At 40.7% G+C, this 19,159-nt stretch overlaps 1 protein-coding gene across 2 annotated transcripts in view; it reads left to right on the top strand.

Annotated features, from left to right (window-relative positions):
- The window catches only part of GABRG2 (gamma-aminobutyric acid type A receptor subunit gamma2), a 230,586-nt gene that overhangs the window by 125,893 nt on the left and 85,534 nt on the right, over positions 1–19,159 (top strand). For both annotated transcript variants that reach the window (XM_077266107.1, XM_077266106.1), the window contains exon 4: positions 12,344–12,564. In XM_077266107.1, coding sequence (XP_077122222.1) covers positions 12,344–12,564 — 221 coding nt within the window. The remainder of the gene's footprint in view (positions 1–12,343; positions 12,565–19,159) is intronic.

The raw sequence follows: 19,159 nt of genomic DNA, 5'->3' as shown, positions 1-19,159 counted from the left end.
ACTCTGATCTCACCTATTTAAAGGGAGTCTGTCACCACACTTGACCTGTCTAAAATGTTAATATGGGCATACAGGTTATATACTGCTGAATAGAGTGATACCTATGTGTCTCATATTGGATCCCTTCTTTATAAATCATGTTTTATAATTTTTTTGAAAATTGCCTCTTCCAGGCTAAAGGAAGGACGATACCTGGAAGATAACTCTACCACTGCACTTCATCTACATATACAGGTCCTTCTCAAAAAATTAGCATATAGTGTTAAATTTCATTATTTACCATAATGTAATGATTACAATTAAACTTTCATATATTATAGATTCATTATCCACCAACTGAAATTTGTCAGGTCTTTTATTGTTTTAATACTGATGATTTTGGCATACAACTCCTGATAACCCAAAAAACCTGTCTCAATAAATTAGCATATTTCACCCGTCCAATCAAATAAAAGTGTTTTTTAATAACAAACAAAAAAACCATCAAATAATAATGTTCAGTTATGCACTCAATACTTGGTCGGGAATCCTTTGGCAGAAATTACTGCTTCAATGCGGCGTGGCATGGAGGCAATCAGCCTGTGACACTGCTGAGATGTTATGGAGGCCCAGGATGCTTCAATAGCGGCCTTAAGCTCATCCAGAGTGTTGGGTCTTGCGTCTCTCAACTTTCTCTTCACAATATCCCACAGATTCTCTATGGGGTTCAGGTCAGGAGAGTTGGCAGGCCAATTGAGCACAGTAATACCATGGTCAGTAAACCATTTACCAGTGGTTTTGGCACTGTGAGCAGGTGCCAGGAAGCATGAAGTGCTCCAAAATCTCCTGATAGCTAGCTGCATTGACCCTGCCCTTGATGAAACACAGTGGACCAACACCAGCAGCTGACATGGCACCCCACACCACTGACTGTGGGTGCTTGACACTGGACTTCAGGCATTTTGGCATTTCATTCTCCCCAGTCTTCCTCCAGACTCTGGCACCTTGATTTCCGAATGACATGCAAAATTTGCTTTCATCAGAAAAAAGTACTTGGGACCACTTAGCAACAGTCCAGTGCTGCTTCTCTGTAGCCCAGGTCAGGTGCTTCTGCCGCTGTTTATGGTTCAAAAGTGGCTTTACCTGGGGAATGCGGCACCTGTAGCCCATTTCCTGCACACGCCTGTGCACGGTGGCTCTGGATGTTTCCACACCAGACTCAGTCCACTGCTTCCTCAGGTTCCCCAAGGTCTGGAATCGGTCCTTCTCCACAATCTTCCTCAGGGTCCGGTCACCTCTTCTCGTTGTACAGCATTTTCTGCCACATTGTTTCCTTCCAACAGACTTACCATTGAGGTGCCTTGATACAGCACTCTGGGAACAGCCTATTTGTTGAGAAATTTCTTTCTGGGTCTTACCCTCTTGCTTGAGGGTGTCAATGATGGCCTTCTTGACATCTGTCATGTCGCTAGTCTTACCCATGATGGGGGTTTTGAGTAATGAACCAGGCAGGGAGTTTTTAAAAGCCTCAGGTATCTTTTGCATGTGTTTAGAGTTAATTAGTTGATTCAGAAGATTAGGGTAATAGGTCGTTTAGAGAACCTTTTCTTGATATGCTAATTTATTGAGACAGGTTTTTTGGGTTATCAGGAGTTGTAGGCCAAAATCATCAGTATTAAAACAATAAAAGACCTGACAAATTTCAGTTGGTGGATAATGAATCTATAATATATGAAAGTTTAATTGTAATCATTACATTATGGTAAATAATGAAATTTAACACTATATGCTAATTTTTTGAGAAGGACCTGTACAGTGGGGGGAAAAGTATTTAGACAGCCACTAATTATGCAAGTTTTCCCACTTAAAAGGATGAGAGAGGCCTGTAATTGAAATTATAGGTAGACCACAACTATGAGAGTCAAAATAAGAAAACAAAAACAGAAAATCACCTTGTCTGATTTGGCAAGATTTATATAGCAAATTATGGTGGAAAATAAGTATTTGGTCATTAACAAAAGTTAATCTCAAAATTTTGTCATATGTCCTTTGTTGGCAATGACAGAGGTCAAACGTTTTCTGAAAGTCTTCGCAAGGTTGGCACACACTGTTGGTGGTATGTTGGCCCATTTCTCCAGGCAGATTTCCTCTAGAGCAGTTAGGTTTTGGGCCTGTTCCTGGGCAACACAGACTTTCAACTACCTCCAAAGGTTTTCTATGGGGTTGAGATCTGGAGACTGGCTAGGCCACTCCAGGACTTCATATGTTTCTTATGAAGCCACTCCTTCGCTGCCCTGGCGGTGTGCTTGGGATCATTATCATGCTGAAAGAACCATCCACGTTTCATCTTCAATGCCATTGCTGATGGAAGGAGGTTTGCACACAAAATCTCAGGATACATGGCCCCATTCATTCTTTCATGTACACTGATCAGTCATCCTGGTCCCTTTGCAGAGAAACAGCCCCAAAGCATTATGTTGCCACCCTCATGCTTCACAGTAGGTATGGTGTTCTTTGGATGAAACTCCGCATTCTGTCTCCAATCACGATGAGTTTTGTTTGTACCAAACAGTTCTACTTTGGTTTCATCAGACCATATGACATTCTCCCAATACTCTTCTGGATAATCCAAAAGCTCTCTAAAGAACTTTAAATGGACCCAGACATGTACTGGCTTAAGCAGGGCGACACATCTGGCACTGCAGGATCTGAGTCCATGGCGGCATAGTGTGTTACTGATGGTAGCCTTTGTTACGGTGGTACCAGCTCTTTACAGGTCATTCACTAGGTTCCCCGTGTGGTTTTGTGATTTTTGCTTGCCGTTCTTGTGATCATTTTGACCCCATGGGGTGAGGACTTGCGTTGATCCCAAGATCGAGGGAGATTATCAGTGACCTTGTATGTCTTCCATTTTCTTATTATTGCTCCCACAGTTGATTTCATCACACTAAGCTGCTTGCCTATTTCATATTCAGTCTTCCCAGCCTGGTGCAGGGCTACAATTTTGTTTCTGGTGTCCTTCAAAAGCTCTTTGGTCTTCACCATAGTGGAGTTTGGAGTGTGACTGTTTGAGGTTGTGGACAGGTGTTTTTTATACTGATAACAAGTACAAACAGGTGACATTACTACAGGTAATGAGGGGAAGACAGATGAGCCTCTTAAAGAAGTTACAGGTCTGTGAGAGCCAGAAATCTTACATATTTTAAGGTGACCAAATACTTATTTTCCACCATAATTTGCAAAATAAATCTTGCCAAATAAGACAAGTTGATTTTCTGGATTTTATTTTCTCATTTTGACTCTCATAATTGTGGCCCACCTATGATGTCAATAACAGGCCTCTCTCATCTTTTTAAGTGGGAGAACTTGCACATTTGGTGGCTGACTAAACCCTTTTTTCCCCACTGTACAGCTGAAAGTGTTGGCATCCTTGAAATTGTTCCAAAAATGAAGTATTTTTTGCAGAAAATTATTGCAATTCAACATGTTTTTATTTCCTTCTGTGTATTGGAACAACACAGTAAAACAGAGAAAAAATGCAAATTGGCCATATTTTCCCACTAAACCCCCAAAACAGACCAGAAAAAACTATTGGCACCACCAACCAATTTGATTTCACACCCTTTTGAATAAATAACTGCAATTAATTACTGTCTATAACCAACAACAAGCTTCTTACACCTCTAAACTGGAATTTTGGACCACTCTTCCTTTGCAATCTGCTCCACTTCTCTCATATTTGAAGGGCACCTTCTCCCAACAACAATTTTAAGATCTCTCCACAGGTGTTCAATGAGATTTAGATCCAAAATCATTGCTGGCCACTTCAGAACTCTTCCATTTCTGGGTGCTTCTTGGAGTATGTTTGGGGTCATTGTCCTGCTAGAAGACTCATGATCTAGGACACAAACACAGCTTTCTGACACTGGGCACTATATTGTGACTCAAAATCCTTTGGTAATCCTCAAATTTCATGATGCTTTGCACACAGTAATGGCAACTAGAGATGGATGAACCCCAACAGTAAAGTACCGCCTCCGTACTAAACACCTACACCTAAATAATTTTAAAAAATGATGTGGGGTTTCCCCCCCCCCAATTTTAGACAACCAACTTTTGACAACCAACCACCGGACAATATAAAGGTGACATCAACCCCATAAATTCCAACACTACAGTGCAAGTGGGAAAAGCCAGGCAAAATGCGAGAATTGGCGCATAGAATATTTTTAAATTACTTATTTAAATATTTATATAATAAAAAAAATCAGAGCGAAGACACGTCTAATTCTCTATTAACCAGCCTTGCTGAAGCTGACAGCTGAGTGTTGCAGCCTCAACTGTGAATTTTGCCTGGCTGGTTATCAAAAATACATTTTTTTTTAATTATTGATTTAGAGCGCAGGTGCAGGCTGATGAATACTCCCATCAGCCTCTCCTGCTCTCGCTGTGATTAGCGGCAGCAGGTATTGGCTGATGGAAGCAGTAGTCCCATCAGCTGAACCAGTGACTGGAAGTAAAGTTTATACCTCCGATCACAGCTTCATGCTGACGCTGTCTTTTGGCAGTGTGGGAACCGCGGTTGTCTGACTGGCAGTGATTTTGCCACCAATCAAAATCGGTGTTTGCTATGCTGTCATATTCGGGCCCCCTATGCAAGTGAATGGGGTACAGGCTTGGGTCGGGTACTGTTCTGGTACCCAACACATACTTTTTGTGCCCCTTCGCTGAACCCGCTGGACCCAAACATCCTGGAGTCCGTCCATTTCTAATGATAACTAGTGCCAGAGGCAGCAAAAAAAACATCTTTGAACCTCCACCATATTTGACTATAGGTACTGTGTGATTTTCTTTGCAGGCCTCACTCCATTTTTGGTAAACAGTAGAATGGTGTGCTTTCCCAAAAAGCTCTAACTTAGTCTCATCTGTCCACACGACGCTTTCCCAGAGGATTTTGACTTACAAATGCACATTTTGAAAAACTGCAGTCTAGCTTTTTTTATGTCTCTGTGTCAGCAGTGGGTTCTTCCTGGGTCTCCTGCCATATCATTTCATTTCATTCAAATGTCGACAGATAGTTCAAGCTGACACTGATGCACCCTGAGCCTGCAGAACAGCTTGAATTTCTTTTAAACTTGATTGGGGCTGCTTTTCCATCATCCACCAATTTTTTCGGCCATGACAGTATCTTGCCTCCCATCAGTGTAATTCTGGCACTGTGATATTGGCCACTTGGAAAGAAATCTCACAAGTGCGAATTTCTGTTCTCTTCTTTCCTCTACAGCCTTCTACCCTTCTGTGGTCATAGGCATCAAGTGCCTTTTGCACAAGTCCTGTTTCCAGTGTTCTCTGGTGTGCGGGTCGAATCAAGCTGGGAACACTGCTCTTTCTTCATCCCTTGACTAGTTTTAAACAAAGTGTCGCCCGAGGAAAAGTTAGAAGTGCTAGCGTATGTCACTATCATATAGAAACATTTAGGATGTGTTCTGCCCATTTATGCTCAGTAAGAGAAGGTATTGGTAGTTTGACACTTGTTACAACCCTTAAGAGGTGATATGTTATCCTTTTATGATGTTTAAATATGTTTAGCACAATCTGGCAGCATTCTTACAGATGCAGGTGTCTTCCCCTTTAAGTTCAGTGTGTTTGTGGGACCACCCCCTGCTCCTCTGAGAAGAAGGAGACATGTTTTTAGACAGGCCCGGACTCTATGCAGACAAGACAAGTGTCTCTTGCTTCTGCTCACTTCTTACTACTATCCCCATCCTTCAGCTAATCCGTTTTGCCACACATATTAATATATCTTCACACCAATAAACCATAGACTACTGAACCTCACAGTCTGTTTATTTGGGATGTGAAGGAGGTTTAGCTGTATGCTGGAATCCACATAGCCCTAGACAGGGAAGAAGGGAGAACAGAATGCATACACATAAGACAAAATTGGACCACTGAACATGTGCTCATAACCTCAGAAACTCTAGTGGTTATGCCGTACTAGTTTTATAAGTTATTTTTTGTCATTTGTAAAGTCACTGTCCTATCAGCATTAACATTGTGCTGAGGTTTATTGCTTTTACATGTTTAGTAAAACAAACCTGAAATTTTCTTCCAAAATTTATTTTTTAAAAGTTAAAATTGTGCTTGAATAAATCATTTTAACAAATTCAAAATCAAATAGTGAAATAAACCCAATTCAAAATATGTATAATATGAACATATGTAGTATCCCTATAGCCATAGGGACAAGAAATAAGTAGATCTGACAATATTAATTATTTGATTTGTTGCAAATTTATTCTCCATGAATTGATTATCCGTTAATCTGGATACACCCCAGGGCACAACAAGCATAAGATGCAGGGAAAAGAAACAGCTGATACTGACCTCACGCCTCACCTCTACTGCTCCCTGTATGGTCCTAAGCATATTTTCTTATGCCGCCGCATACTGCATCTTCACTAGGCTGGGAGATCTAGCCACAACGATGACCAGGACAATCCTGTGCATTTGAGGGTCGCCATTAGGCCTAATTGCAGCTGAAAATTCGGGCATAGAGAGCAAGTCCTAAGATCGTGGTGCACATTGTGGCATCACAATATAACTGCGACCTTACAGCCCTGTGACACAACACCTTACAACAGAGATGTCCCGGGCCTAAGCGTGACATCTAAACCGGGACTTTTGACTGTGACTGACAAATGCATGGACAAAAAGCAAACAAATTATTCCATTCCTTTAATGGTTTTTAAAAAGTGATGGCAAATCACCAATCTATGCCATCAGTTTATGATCACTAAGAAACCCGCACTAACCCAAAGAAATTTATGATCAGCAACCCTGGTTTAGACCACTGGATCCTTTACTGTTTACCCCTGCATATTGCCACTCCTCAACCCACCCTTTTGCACAATGCACTGCAGTCAGACTCATTTACTTAAAGGGAGGGTGCTACAAAAAAACTTTTTTTCAACAATTTAAAGAATGTGACATATTAATGTTTTCATTTTTTGTTAAAATATTATAATTTGCTTCTAATGAAGTAAAATATGAAAAATAATTTTAAAAGGTTTGATATTTCCACTTTTAAACACTAGGAGGAGCAGCTGCTGAAATTTGCCATGAAAACCTTGTATACAACTAGCTCACATTACGACTGCAGTAAATGTAAGCGGGGTATTCTCACATGTGTGTGACGTCACTCCTTTCCTCCCCTTTTGTGATGGTAGAAGAATAAGAAAGGATGTAATTTAGGATCACAGTGCGGTGCTATTTTGTTGGTGACTGCAAAGTGATATTGACAAGTAGACTGTGTCACCGAAGCCAGACAGCACCGATTCTGGTAGATGGTGTATCATAAGCTGGGGTTAAATATGTGAAGTGTATCACATGCGCGATTAGATACGCTTAGAGTAACACATGCTGGGATTAGATATAGGGCTAAATGTAGTATATCACATGAGGGGATTAGATATTGAGCAGTGGTGTAATGTGTGACCACGCTCCGTCCACTTATATGCGAGCAGTGATGTAATGTGTGACCCTGCTCCCTCCACTTATATGAGAGCAGTGGTGTAATGAGCTAACCAGCTCCATTTACTTCTATAGGAGCAGTGGTGTAATGTGTGACCCGCTTCTTCCACTTCTATGTGAGCACTGGTGTAATGTGTGACCTCGCTTTTTCCACTTCTATGTGAGCACTGGTGTAATGTATGACCCCACTTCGTGCACTTCTATTGGAAAGAAATAAAGGCAAGACACTGACCCTCATTCACCAATTTATTAGAAAACCAAAAGTTCCAAGCAGGTCCGATCTAGTCCATGGCATTCCCACGACGATCCCCCTATCTGTCTTCCAAAGGCTATAGAGCTTTGCTCAGAAAACAAAACTCCATAGGCTGTAGCAGCAGTCACTCAGGGTCCCTCTGCGCTCTGCAAAACCCGGCAGCTCAAAACAGATTGTATAGTAACCCCACATAGTGATCCACAGTATAATGACCCCATATGGTACAACACAATATAATAACCCCATATAGTTCCCCACAGTATAATGGCCCTATATAGTGAATCCTGGTATATTTATTTATTTTACTCATTTATATAGCACTATTAATTCCACAGCACTTTACAGACATTATTGGCACTGATGGGGCTCAGTGCCAATAATGGAATCTACATTCCCTATCAGTATGTCTTTGGATTGTGGGAGAAAACCAGAGAACCCGGAGGAAAACCACGCAAACACGGGGAGAACATACAAACTCTTTGCCGATGTTGTCCTTGGTGGGATTTGAACCCAGGACCCCGTCACCGTAAGGCTGCAGTGCTAACCACTGAGCCACCGTGCTGCCCGTATATAGCACCCATCCTGCTATATGGCTCCCATCCTGGTATATGGGAATACACCTATAAGCTCTAAATTGACTTTGGCTTCGCCTTTTGAGTATTTAATTGGAATTTGTGTCAAATGCACATATAAAATAAATATAAAATTCACCCATTTCATATTTTTCTTTCATGTACATTAACTAAAATTTCCAGCAGAAAGATTTAAAGCCCCATCTGGTCCGTCCTCTCTATTCTCACTTTCATCAACTTGAGTAGGAGATGTGGAAACAGCCAAACACTGACGCTTAGTTTTTCTGTAATATTATTGTCACTAATGAAGAAATGCAATCTATCCATCTGTTTATCTATCTATCTTCAATCGATTATCTATCTATCTATCTATCTATCTATCTATCTATCTATCTTCAATCTATTATCTATCTATCTTCAATCTATTATCTATTTATCTATCGATCTATCTATTATATATATATATATATATATATATATATATATATATATATATATATATATATAATCTATCTTCAATCTATTATCTATCTACTATCTATCTACTATTGAAGAAAAATAGGGGTAACCAAAGGCAAACAATATCTATAGAGTATCATTTGGGAAAAATAATAAACAAAATTACGTAATAACCAAAGATAATGAATAAATCACTCCCAAATGAGTTTGTTTTTTGCCCTAGTATTGGATCAAGACAGTTATCCTAAACTTAATACAGACAGGGGGGAGTAAATGAATCCAGAAAGATAACTTTATCTACATATATCAAGCCACAAGGGCATGTGGCATAGTAAATAACACAACGTGTTGTGCAATTAATTGTTTTCTTAATATTAAATGTTTTTTCTCCACTTGAATCGGAAAAAACCTGAGTCCGATCCATATTTGCACACGCCACACAGTGGCCACAAGGGGAGGAACCAAATCTAAGAGGAGCATTATCGAGAAAAGTACCCTTCGGTATCCCCTCGTAATGACTCCTTGTCAGATGATATTTAAGGTTCCTCGCACGTCTGAAAGAAATCAGAGGACGATCAGGCAAAATTTTAGAAAGAGTCTTATCAACTCTAAGAATTGGCCATGATTTGGATAGGGCTTCACGGATCTTGTGGGACTGAGAATTAAAATTTGTCACAAAACGTGGCTGTCTATCAGACTGCCTCACACCACTTGTAGTTTGATTATAGACCAGAGACTCACGGGAAACAGCTTTTGCTCTATTATAGGCCTTCTTAAGGGCCCGTTTACTGTAACCGCGATTGAGGAACCTCGTCCGAAGTTCTTTTGACTGTCTCTCAAAATCTAATTCGGTAGAGCAGATCCTCCGCTACCGGAGGAACTGCCCCACCGGTACAGCTCTGATAACATGTGGTGGATGGCATGAAGATGCATATAGAAGGGAATTCGTGGATGTCAGTTTACGGAACAGATCGGTTTGAAGAAAACCGAGCTGGTCCTTCTTGATAGTGACATTCAAGAATTCCACAGTTTCCTTACTCCAATGGTATGTGAGGTGGATATTTAAATCATTAATATTCAGTTCACTCATGAAACTAATCAGTTCATGGGAAGATCCCTGCCAGATCAAGAATATGTCATCAATGTAACGGGCCCAGAGTAGGGCCCGGTCCATTGACGATATCCGATCCGACAGGAAGAGGTCCCTCTCCCACAGCCCCAGGAACAGATTAGCATAGGAGGGCGCAAAGGCCACCCCCATGGCTGTTCCTTGGAGCTGCAGGAAGAAGGACCCCTTAAAAACAAAAAAATTGTGGGTTAAAGCAAATTCAAGTAATTCCAACAAAAATCCACCAAACTCAGAGGAGGAACCAGACAAATCAAGAAAGAATCGTACAGCATTTAGGCCATCACGGTGCCTAATGTTCGTATACAACGATTCGACATCTGCCGTCAATAGGATTGCATTCTCATCCAAATAGACAGAGTCGACTTTCTTGAGGAATTCCCCGGTGTCCCTCAAAAAAGAGGGCAAGTTACAAACCAAGGGTTGAAGATGGAAGTCAATCCATTGGTTGATTTTCTCAAGGAAGTTCCCATTCCCAGAGATTATTGGTCTGCCAGGTGGCACTTTCGCATCCTTATGCACCTGCAAAATACCGCAACTCTAGGGTGATGTATTAACTATTTCTACCGCTCTCTCCTTGTGCACTATATTGTATCTGATCATATGCCAATGTGGCTGCACCTGCTGAAGTATTATAAATCTAGGGTGTGCACTATGTTGTATTTCACCATATGCCAATTTGCCAGCATTGAGTATCAGATATAGTGACTTCTGTAATGGATTCTTTTACTATACAAGGCTGAGTCCCCCCTATGAGGCTTTGTAAATTCTGATCCAAAATATCCAAAATATGCATAGTTTTAACCAATATAATTTTTTATATGGGTCTGCAGGCGGTTTACCGGTGTTCTATGTGTGTTATTTGTTTTTAAATTACTGTTGGGTGACTGTGTTGTTACCATTGCCCTCCTACCTTGCACGGTTAATAAAGCAATTTTACTAAAAAAGACATCAAGTTATCTCTCTGGATTCATTTCCTCCCCCGTATCTATCTACTATCTATCTATCTATCTATCTATCTATCTATCTATCTATCTATCTATCTATCTATCTATCTATCTTTACATCTTTATCTATCTATTTATCTATCTATCTATTATATGTCTATCTATTATCTGTCTATCTATCTATCTATTATATGTATATCTATTATCTGTCTATCTATCTTCTATTTATCTATCTATCTATCTGTCATTATCTATCTACTGTATCTATATATCCCGTATCTATCTAATCAATCTACAGTGGGTACGGAAAGTATTCAGACCCCTTTAAATTTTTCACTGTTTGTTTCATTGCAGCCATTTGGTAAATTCAAAAAAGTTCATTTTTTTCTTATTAATGTACACTCTGCACCCCATCTTGACTGAAAAAACAGAAATGTAGACATTTTTGCAAATTTATTATTGAAATATCACATGGTCATGACATGAGTATTCAGACCCTTTGCTGAGTATTGAGTAGAAGCCCCTTTTGAGCTAGTAGAGCCATGAGTCTTCTTGGGAATGATGCAACAAGTTTTTCACACCTGGATTTGGGGATCCTCTGCCATTCTTCCTTGTAGATCCTCTCCAATTCCGTCAGGTTGGATGGTGAAGGTTGGTGGACAGCCATTTTCAGGTCTCTCCAGAGATGCTCAATTGGGTCTAGGTCAGGGCTCTGGCTGGCTTGTTATTTTAGCTGTGTGCTTAGTGTCATTGTCTTGTTGGAAGGTGAACCTTCGGCCAAGTCTGAGGTCCAGAGCACTCTGGAAGAGGTTTTCATCCAGGATATCTCTGTACTTGGCCGCATTCATGTTTCCTTCTATAACAACCAGTCGTCCTGTCCCTGCAGCTGAAAAACACCCCCATAGCATGATGCTGCCACCACCATGTTTCACTGTTGGGATTGTATTGGGCAGGTGATGAGCAGTGCCTGGTTTTCTCCACACATACCTCTTAGAATTATCACCAAACAGGTTTATCTTCGTCTCATCAGACCAGAGAATCTTAATTCTCATAGTCGGGGAGTCCTTCATATGTTTTTTTCAGCAAACTCTTTGCAGGCTTTCATATGTCTTGCACTGAGGAGAGGCATCCGTTGGGCCATACTGCTATAAAGGCTCGACTGGTGGAGATCTGCAGTGATAGTTGACTTTGTGGAACTTTCTCCTATCTCCCTACTGCATCTATGTAGGTCAGTAGGGAGACATTTCTGTTTTTTTTCAGTCAAGATGGTGTACGGAGTGTACATTAATGTGGAAAAAAAGAACTTTTCTGAATTTACTAAATGGCTGCAATGAAACAAAGAGTGAAAAATTTAAAGGGGTCTGAATACTTTCCATACCCACTGCATCTATCTATCTATCTATCTATCTATCTATCTATCTATCTATCTATCTTTCACAGAATACTTTATCTAGTTATATTTTTGTTACTGCAGGAATACACCATTGATATATTTTTTGCACAAACCTGGTATGATAGACGCTTGAAGTTCAACAGCACCATCAAAGTGCTTCGACTCAATAGTAACATGGTTGGCAAGATTTGGATTCCAGACACATTTTTTCGCAACTCAAAGAAAGCCGATGCTCATTGGATAACTACTCCTAACAGGATGCTAAGGATATGGAATGATGGAAGAGTACTTTATACACTCAGGTATTACACTATAAAGTCTCTTTTATCCATGAAATTGCATTAAATTAAGGTTGGTATTAATACCATTTACAATTAATGTGTCTCTGCAATACATAACATCAATGCAATGTAGAAGTGAACTCTCCTTTTTCTTGTAAAACCAATGCAATATTTTCTTCATAGTTTGAGTGTAGAGACATATGGTGCCATAATGCAGGATTTTCTTGGCTTCTGTGCAGATACCGAAATGAAGTTTACATTTCTTAGTATTGTGTTATAGCTGAATGAAAATTGTCTATAATTGAGAGACATAAAATTCACAAAAGTTTTTTTTGTTTTTCTAATAATGGTGCTGATTTCAACATGAAAACCTACTTTTCCATGTGTGCATTTTAAAGTGTACCTGTTATTGTTAACGATAAGCTGCAATGTATACATAAGGTAAAATACCATTTCTGGCTATCATTTGACATCTGAATTTTTCAAAAGTTTTCCCCTCTGCATGGTCTATCTCTAATTTTCTCTGAGCTACTGGAAGGAGAATCGCTTATATGATGTCTCCCATTAATTTCCCATTCATTTGCAGATCCCTGACTTTGATGCGGTCTCACAAGCTGAGCCCACATCTTTCCCAGCAGATGATGGTTGTGGTTGTAGCCATCATCTGCATCTCATAGGAGTGCATGGAGCAGAGATTCACTGGTGGCTGTTAACAATCTCTAACAATAGCATTGGGGGGACTCATTGTTCTAACAGCCCATCAGCACCCCTGTTACACAATTTCAAGGCCAAATAGCTTGCCATGACACCAAGGATCTGTTGAAGATTCCTATGCCAGTCATGAGAAGAATCACGTCAAACTCTGTAGGAGACCATGACTTGTGTAATACACAGCAGTATTATAATTTTGCTTTGTATAATAAATCCAATCACACTAAAGGGACTAACAGAGTGAAAAATGAAAAAAAAAAATAATTTCAAAATATGGAAAAATAAAAAAAATATAAAAGTTCAAATCCCCCCTCAGCTGGCAATCCGGCTTGTTTTTTTTAGATTGATTGATGAGTTTATAAAGCAAAATAATGAGCCAATGATCCATAAGTGAAGAAAAAAGCAGACTTATCTGATATGTTACTCTTTTTTCTGTTCACGTTTATTTTTGATTTCCACAAATTTTCTTGAAATGACAGGAAGAAATTAAAAAATTAACAAAAAAAGCTCAGTCAGTAGAGATTAAATGTTTGTGCACATATTTCTTATAAAAAAAAAACAAAACACACAGAATTATTTGCTGTTGATTTTAAGAATGTTACCCAATGCATTGCAATGAATTCCACACGGATAAATGACTTGCAGCAAATTTTATAATCAGCACCACAGGTCAATTTAAAAAAAATGCATGCAAGATATGCAAGAAAGTTAAGATATCATTAAAGGGAACCTGTCAGCAGGATTGTGCACAGTAACCTACAGTGTCAGGTCGGTGCCGTTCTACTGAATAAAATGATACCTTGGTTGATGAAAGTACAGTTAAATGAAAGCATCAATGTGGGAAGAAGTTGGTGTCTAGATGAGCACAGTGGCATAGTGTAGGTAGGGACCAGGAGATTTATGGGACTGCAACATTTTAACCACATTCTCCACTTCCTAATACCACTATCAGTGCAGCCATCGCTTCACCATGGAGTGACGCAGACAGTTCCTGCTTAGAGCTCTTATGCAGTGAGCAGCAGGCCAGATGAATTTGTCACCTGCTGCTTGGTTCTATATAAGCAATAATCCAAATGACAAAGAATAATTAAGTGAGCTTTGTCATGTCACTCGCTACCTTTGTAGAGCACAGCTGATGACAAACTCATCTGGAATGTTTTCCTCGGCCTAAGTATCACCAGAACATGAGCAATTAAAAAGAACCTGTCATCACGCTTTAGTATGTAAAAATAAAGGTAAGGCCATAATCACTAGAGATGGGTGACCCGAACAGTAAAGTTCGGTGTCCATACTGAACACCAACTATTCAGGCATGAACACCAAGCACGGACTTCAAAGTTCTGCCCCCGAAATACCGGGGAAGACAGAGCAGCAAACACCGCTTCTGACGAGCGGTAAAATCATCACCGCCGGTAAGACAACTGCGTCTCCCACGCTGTCAAAAGACAGCATTAGGGCGCAGCTGTGATCAGAGGTATAAAGATCAGAGCGCAACTTAAGTGACTAGCGGTGAAGTCATTGAGGTTACCTCCAGTCACTGAGGCTGCGATCCCAGCTGGGCTGAACTGCGGTGACCTCAGTGAGATCCCCGCTAGCACCATGAGTAAGTCTCACAGTGCAGAGGTGCGTTCACTGCAGTTCACTGGGAGAATTTCACTGCGGTGAACTCTACTTTACATTACAAAATCATTCTGACAGGCTCTTAATAAATCTCTGCTCTGCACATGATTCTATACAGTCTTAATTCATTATTTATTTATTTTTTTTTTACACTTTTTCAAACTTTGGGATAGAAAACTGATAAGGGTTAAGTTTAGGGCTAGAGTTTTATTTAAGGTTAAGGTTAGACTTAGGGCTGGGTTGCAGGTTAAATTGTTACACAAAAAAATTAAAGACAAAAAGCAAAAAAAAAAATTAACAAGGTATTACTTCATTTTTAATTTTTTTTACAATAATGCTGAAAAAAAATAGGAGATTGAGGTACAAACTATAATTACATACCGGTAAATATTTCTCTCAATTACATGTGCTTGGAGAATCAGCATTCAGGCACCCATTTATTGGCTTGGTGGGGGCTTGGGAACGAACCCCAGTGCAAAATGGGATTCGGACATATGCGCCTATGGGGCCGTAGGTTTCAATGGTGCTGGCAGAGCGAACGTGAGCTCTGTCTTACACCATTTTTGGACGTGCATGCCTACTGGAGATGGGTACCCAGACGTAGTTGTTCTGCCAGCACAATTATAGTATGTGGCCCTGTTGGTTTGCTGGTGGTTTGGACACAAGCCCCAACGAAGCCACTGAACAGATTCCTGAACGCAGTGTAAAAACACCCTAAGTGTTCACTTACTAGAAGGCACAAAATACTCACCTTGTCTCTGACAACTCAAACAATACCACTAGTTGAGCATGATACCTTGCCAACTATTGATCTCTAAGCATCTGCAGAAGCTGTGTGTGGTTGTCCAGACATGTTGGGAGTTGTAAATTCACAATAGTTAGAGTACTGCAGTTTACAGACAGCTATTGGGAGTTGGTACATCACGGCATTGTAAAGGAAGCTTTCTGTGTTGTTTTGCTCAACAGATTTTATGTTAGATCTATCCAAATTGACATTTATAGAGCTCCTACGGAATCTTTCTGCTGTCAGTTCTGTAGTTTGGCAGTTTTCTCTCAATATAAATGACAGTACATGGACATTTCGGCATCAATACATAGTGCTGTCGGTGTAATCCAAACATCTAATTTTAAACAGAATACATGGATCTTGTCAAACATCAGTGCATTGCAGATGGTAAAAGATTTGCAGCACCAATTTCTGTCACATTAAGTAAACTCCCTCCTGGGATATTCTGTTAAAAATACATAAAATGGTAATTAGTGACAATGACTCAATTAACTAGTGTTATAAATAGATTACATCCTTGTACTGTTTCCTTATTGAACCATTCTGCCAGAAATTGCAGCAGTTAGTTTCAATATTCATTACTAATTAGGGTCAAGCATCCAGAGAATTTTTTTTTTTTACTTAGCCGATTTAACCTGTTAACAACCACCATTACAGAAAATGGTTAGGGATCTAGACACAAATATATGTCCAGGGCCACACAATCACCCTGGACACGCAAGTGCAATATATATACAGTTTATAGGTGTAACTTGGCTGAAAATAAAAAAGCCCAGACAAGTTGCAGACAGCTCAAACTGTATGAACATAGCAAGTTGCACACAATTTAAAGGAGTTATACACCTTTGGGGACAAATGTATTCTTAAATTCATGCAATTGGGGTTAAAATAATTTTTGCAATTGGATTTCATTACGATTTTCCCCCGATTTCCTCCTATAGTTTCTGAATTACATTTTCTATTGATCACTGCAGAATAAAGTAACAGAATCGGCCTCATGATCTTTTTTTATCAGATGTGTTGAGGACATGATTTTGTGGCACTTACTATTTTATAGGTATGACAGGCTCTCCTCCTGCTCTTTTTACTGCAAATTTCCTCACAGATCGTGCAAATCTACAGTCCATAAAATGGCTGGTGGTGGAGGAACATTTGACCAGACATGTCCATCAGTTTCCTCCAATAGAAAACCTCATATGAGAAAACTTCTTTTCTATTGGAGGAGACTGATGAACAGGAACATACTATTTAGTATGTATATCTCACTCTGTGACGGTCTTCGGTAAGGAAGGGAGGCCTCAAACTGTTCCTGCAACTAGGACCCTAACTATTCCTTACTCTTGAAGGTAGAGAGGCCCGAGTCTCTGACCTTACATGCTCCAGTTAAAAATGGATCTGTCCCCTCCCTTCATCCGTGAGGCATGAGAGAGAAATGTAAAGTAAACAAGACACAAAGGCAAAACAGGGATAACAGAAAACTTCTATCATACAAAAGCACTAACCAACAATAGGGAGAAGGATAGGAACGGGGAGGAATAAACTAAATGGATACAGGAAGCAGGCCATAAACACACACGTATTACAGCAAACCATAGATCACTACTACAACAATTCCACTCCAACCGCTTATCTTTAGCACACAGCACATTAAGACAAATCAGACTGGAGTAACATTGAAGCCAAAGGAAGATGACGCAACAGTAGAGGTGACAGGAGCATGTGTTCCTAATGTGGCCAATATCCCACACCTACCAAAGCCTGAACACAAGCTGCATCCTTTACCACTGGGGTTCTTTCGGACTGCAGAAGGGAGAGCCAGAATTCAGGAACTGGTGATCAGACTGTGGGGCTTAGGCAGATCAGAAAAGACAAGGATATGAGGCAGAACCAGGTCTGGACAAATGTTACTGAGAGTTGACATCCCAGGGGTTGGTAGTTACATATAACAATCAGTAAAGAATGAGGTCCATTTAACAGTTTGTGATCACATCTCGTTCAACCATCGAGCAGTAGGGACTGAACACTTGCTTGAAAGCTGCAAGAGCTGATAGCTGGAACTAGGGTCATGTTCCTCAAAATGGAGGGGCAATATTGCTGGTATGCAGTGGGTGTGACCACAGAAGGAAGGTAGCACGATGAACAATTCTTAAGGAACTAATGGGCCTGGAAAAGGCTCCTTGAGGTGGCTCAAGGTAGGACTGCTACCACCCCCTAGAGATCGTAACGTCCTTGGTTTCCCCACCTCCTATGCGTGAGCAACTGATGGTGCAGGTGACACATGGGGCTGTTGCCCATTTCAATATGTCGGAGGCTCCGGCACTACCTGAAGCTGGGTCACTTATAGCCCAGGCACCTGGGAATCGAGCTCCAGTAAGCAGGTGGATGCAGTCCCCCAGCCTCAAGAGGAAGGAGAAGACACCTGAAAAAGATTACTGTATTAACCTACATATAATTTTTTCCTGGCTTTGTCATTCAGGGGTCTATGGATGACTGTCTGTCCTTATATTTTTTCCTGTATTTGTACTTTGTGCAAAGCCTTTAAGATGTAGGAGGACAGCAAGTACACCTTTAAAATATTTGAATGAGGCCCACCAGTTGTTGCCTTTCAGGGGTCTATGGATGAACCTCTTCATACTTTTTGTCTGGATTTGCCCTTTCTGCAAAACCTTTATCTATAAATATAATTGTCTAAGGGGCACTTCCGTCTGTCTGTCCTCAACTTCCGTAACGGTTATTCATTCGCTGATTGGTCTCGACAGCTGCCTGTCATGGTTGCCGCGACCAATCAGCGATGGCCACAGTCCGATTAGTCCTTCCCTACTCCCCTGCAGTCACTGCCTGGCGCCCGCTCCATACTCCCCACAGTCACGGCTCACACAGGGTTAATGCCAGCGGTAACAGACCGCGTTATGCCGCGGGTAACTCACTCCGTTACCGCCACTATTAACCCTGCGTGACCAAGTTTTTACTATTGACGCAGCCTATGCAGCGTCAATAGTAAAAGGATCTAATGTTAAAAATAATAAACAAAAATAAAAAATCATTATATACTCACCTTCCGCCGCCTTTCCCGTTGCTCGCCATCCTCCAGTAACAGCTCTGTGCAAGCGGCAAATTCCGGTAGCAAGGATCGTATGGCTGAAGGTCCTGCCATGACGTCACGGTCATGTGACCATGACGTCATCACAGGCCCTGTGCGAGCAGGACCTGCCATGACATCACGGTCATGTGACCATGATGTCATCACACCCTGGGACCGGAAGCTGCCGCCTGTACCGCGCACAGGCGACAGAACTACAAGTATGGTGAGTATGTTAGAACTACAATGGGCCCTCGGATCGGAAGGTGAGTATGTTTATCTTTTATTTTTTAACTTGTGACATACGTAGCTGGGCAATCTACTACGTAGCTGGGCAAAATACTACGTGGTTGGGCAATATACTACGTGGCTCTATGCTGTATACTACATCGCTGTGCAATATACTACATGGCTCTGTG

The sequence above is a fragment of the Ranitomeya variabilis genome, chromosome 5, assembly GCF_051348905.1.
Source record: "Ranitomeya variabilis isolate aRanVar5 chromosome 5, aRanVar5.hap1, whole genome shotgun sequence".
Lineage (NCBI taxonomy): Eukaryota > Metazoa > Chordata > Amphibia > Anura > Dendrobatidae > Ranitomeya > Ranitomeya variabilis.
This window is presented reverse-complemented; position numbering and strand designations above follow the sequence as displayed.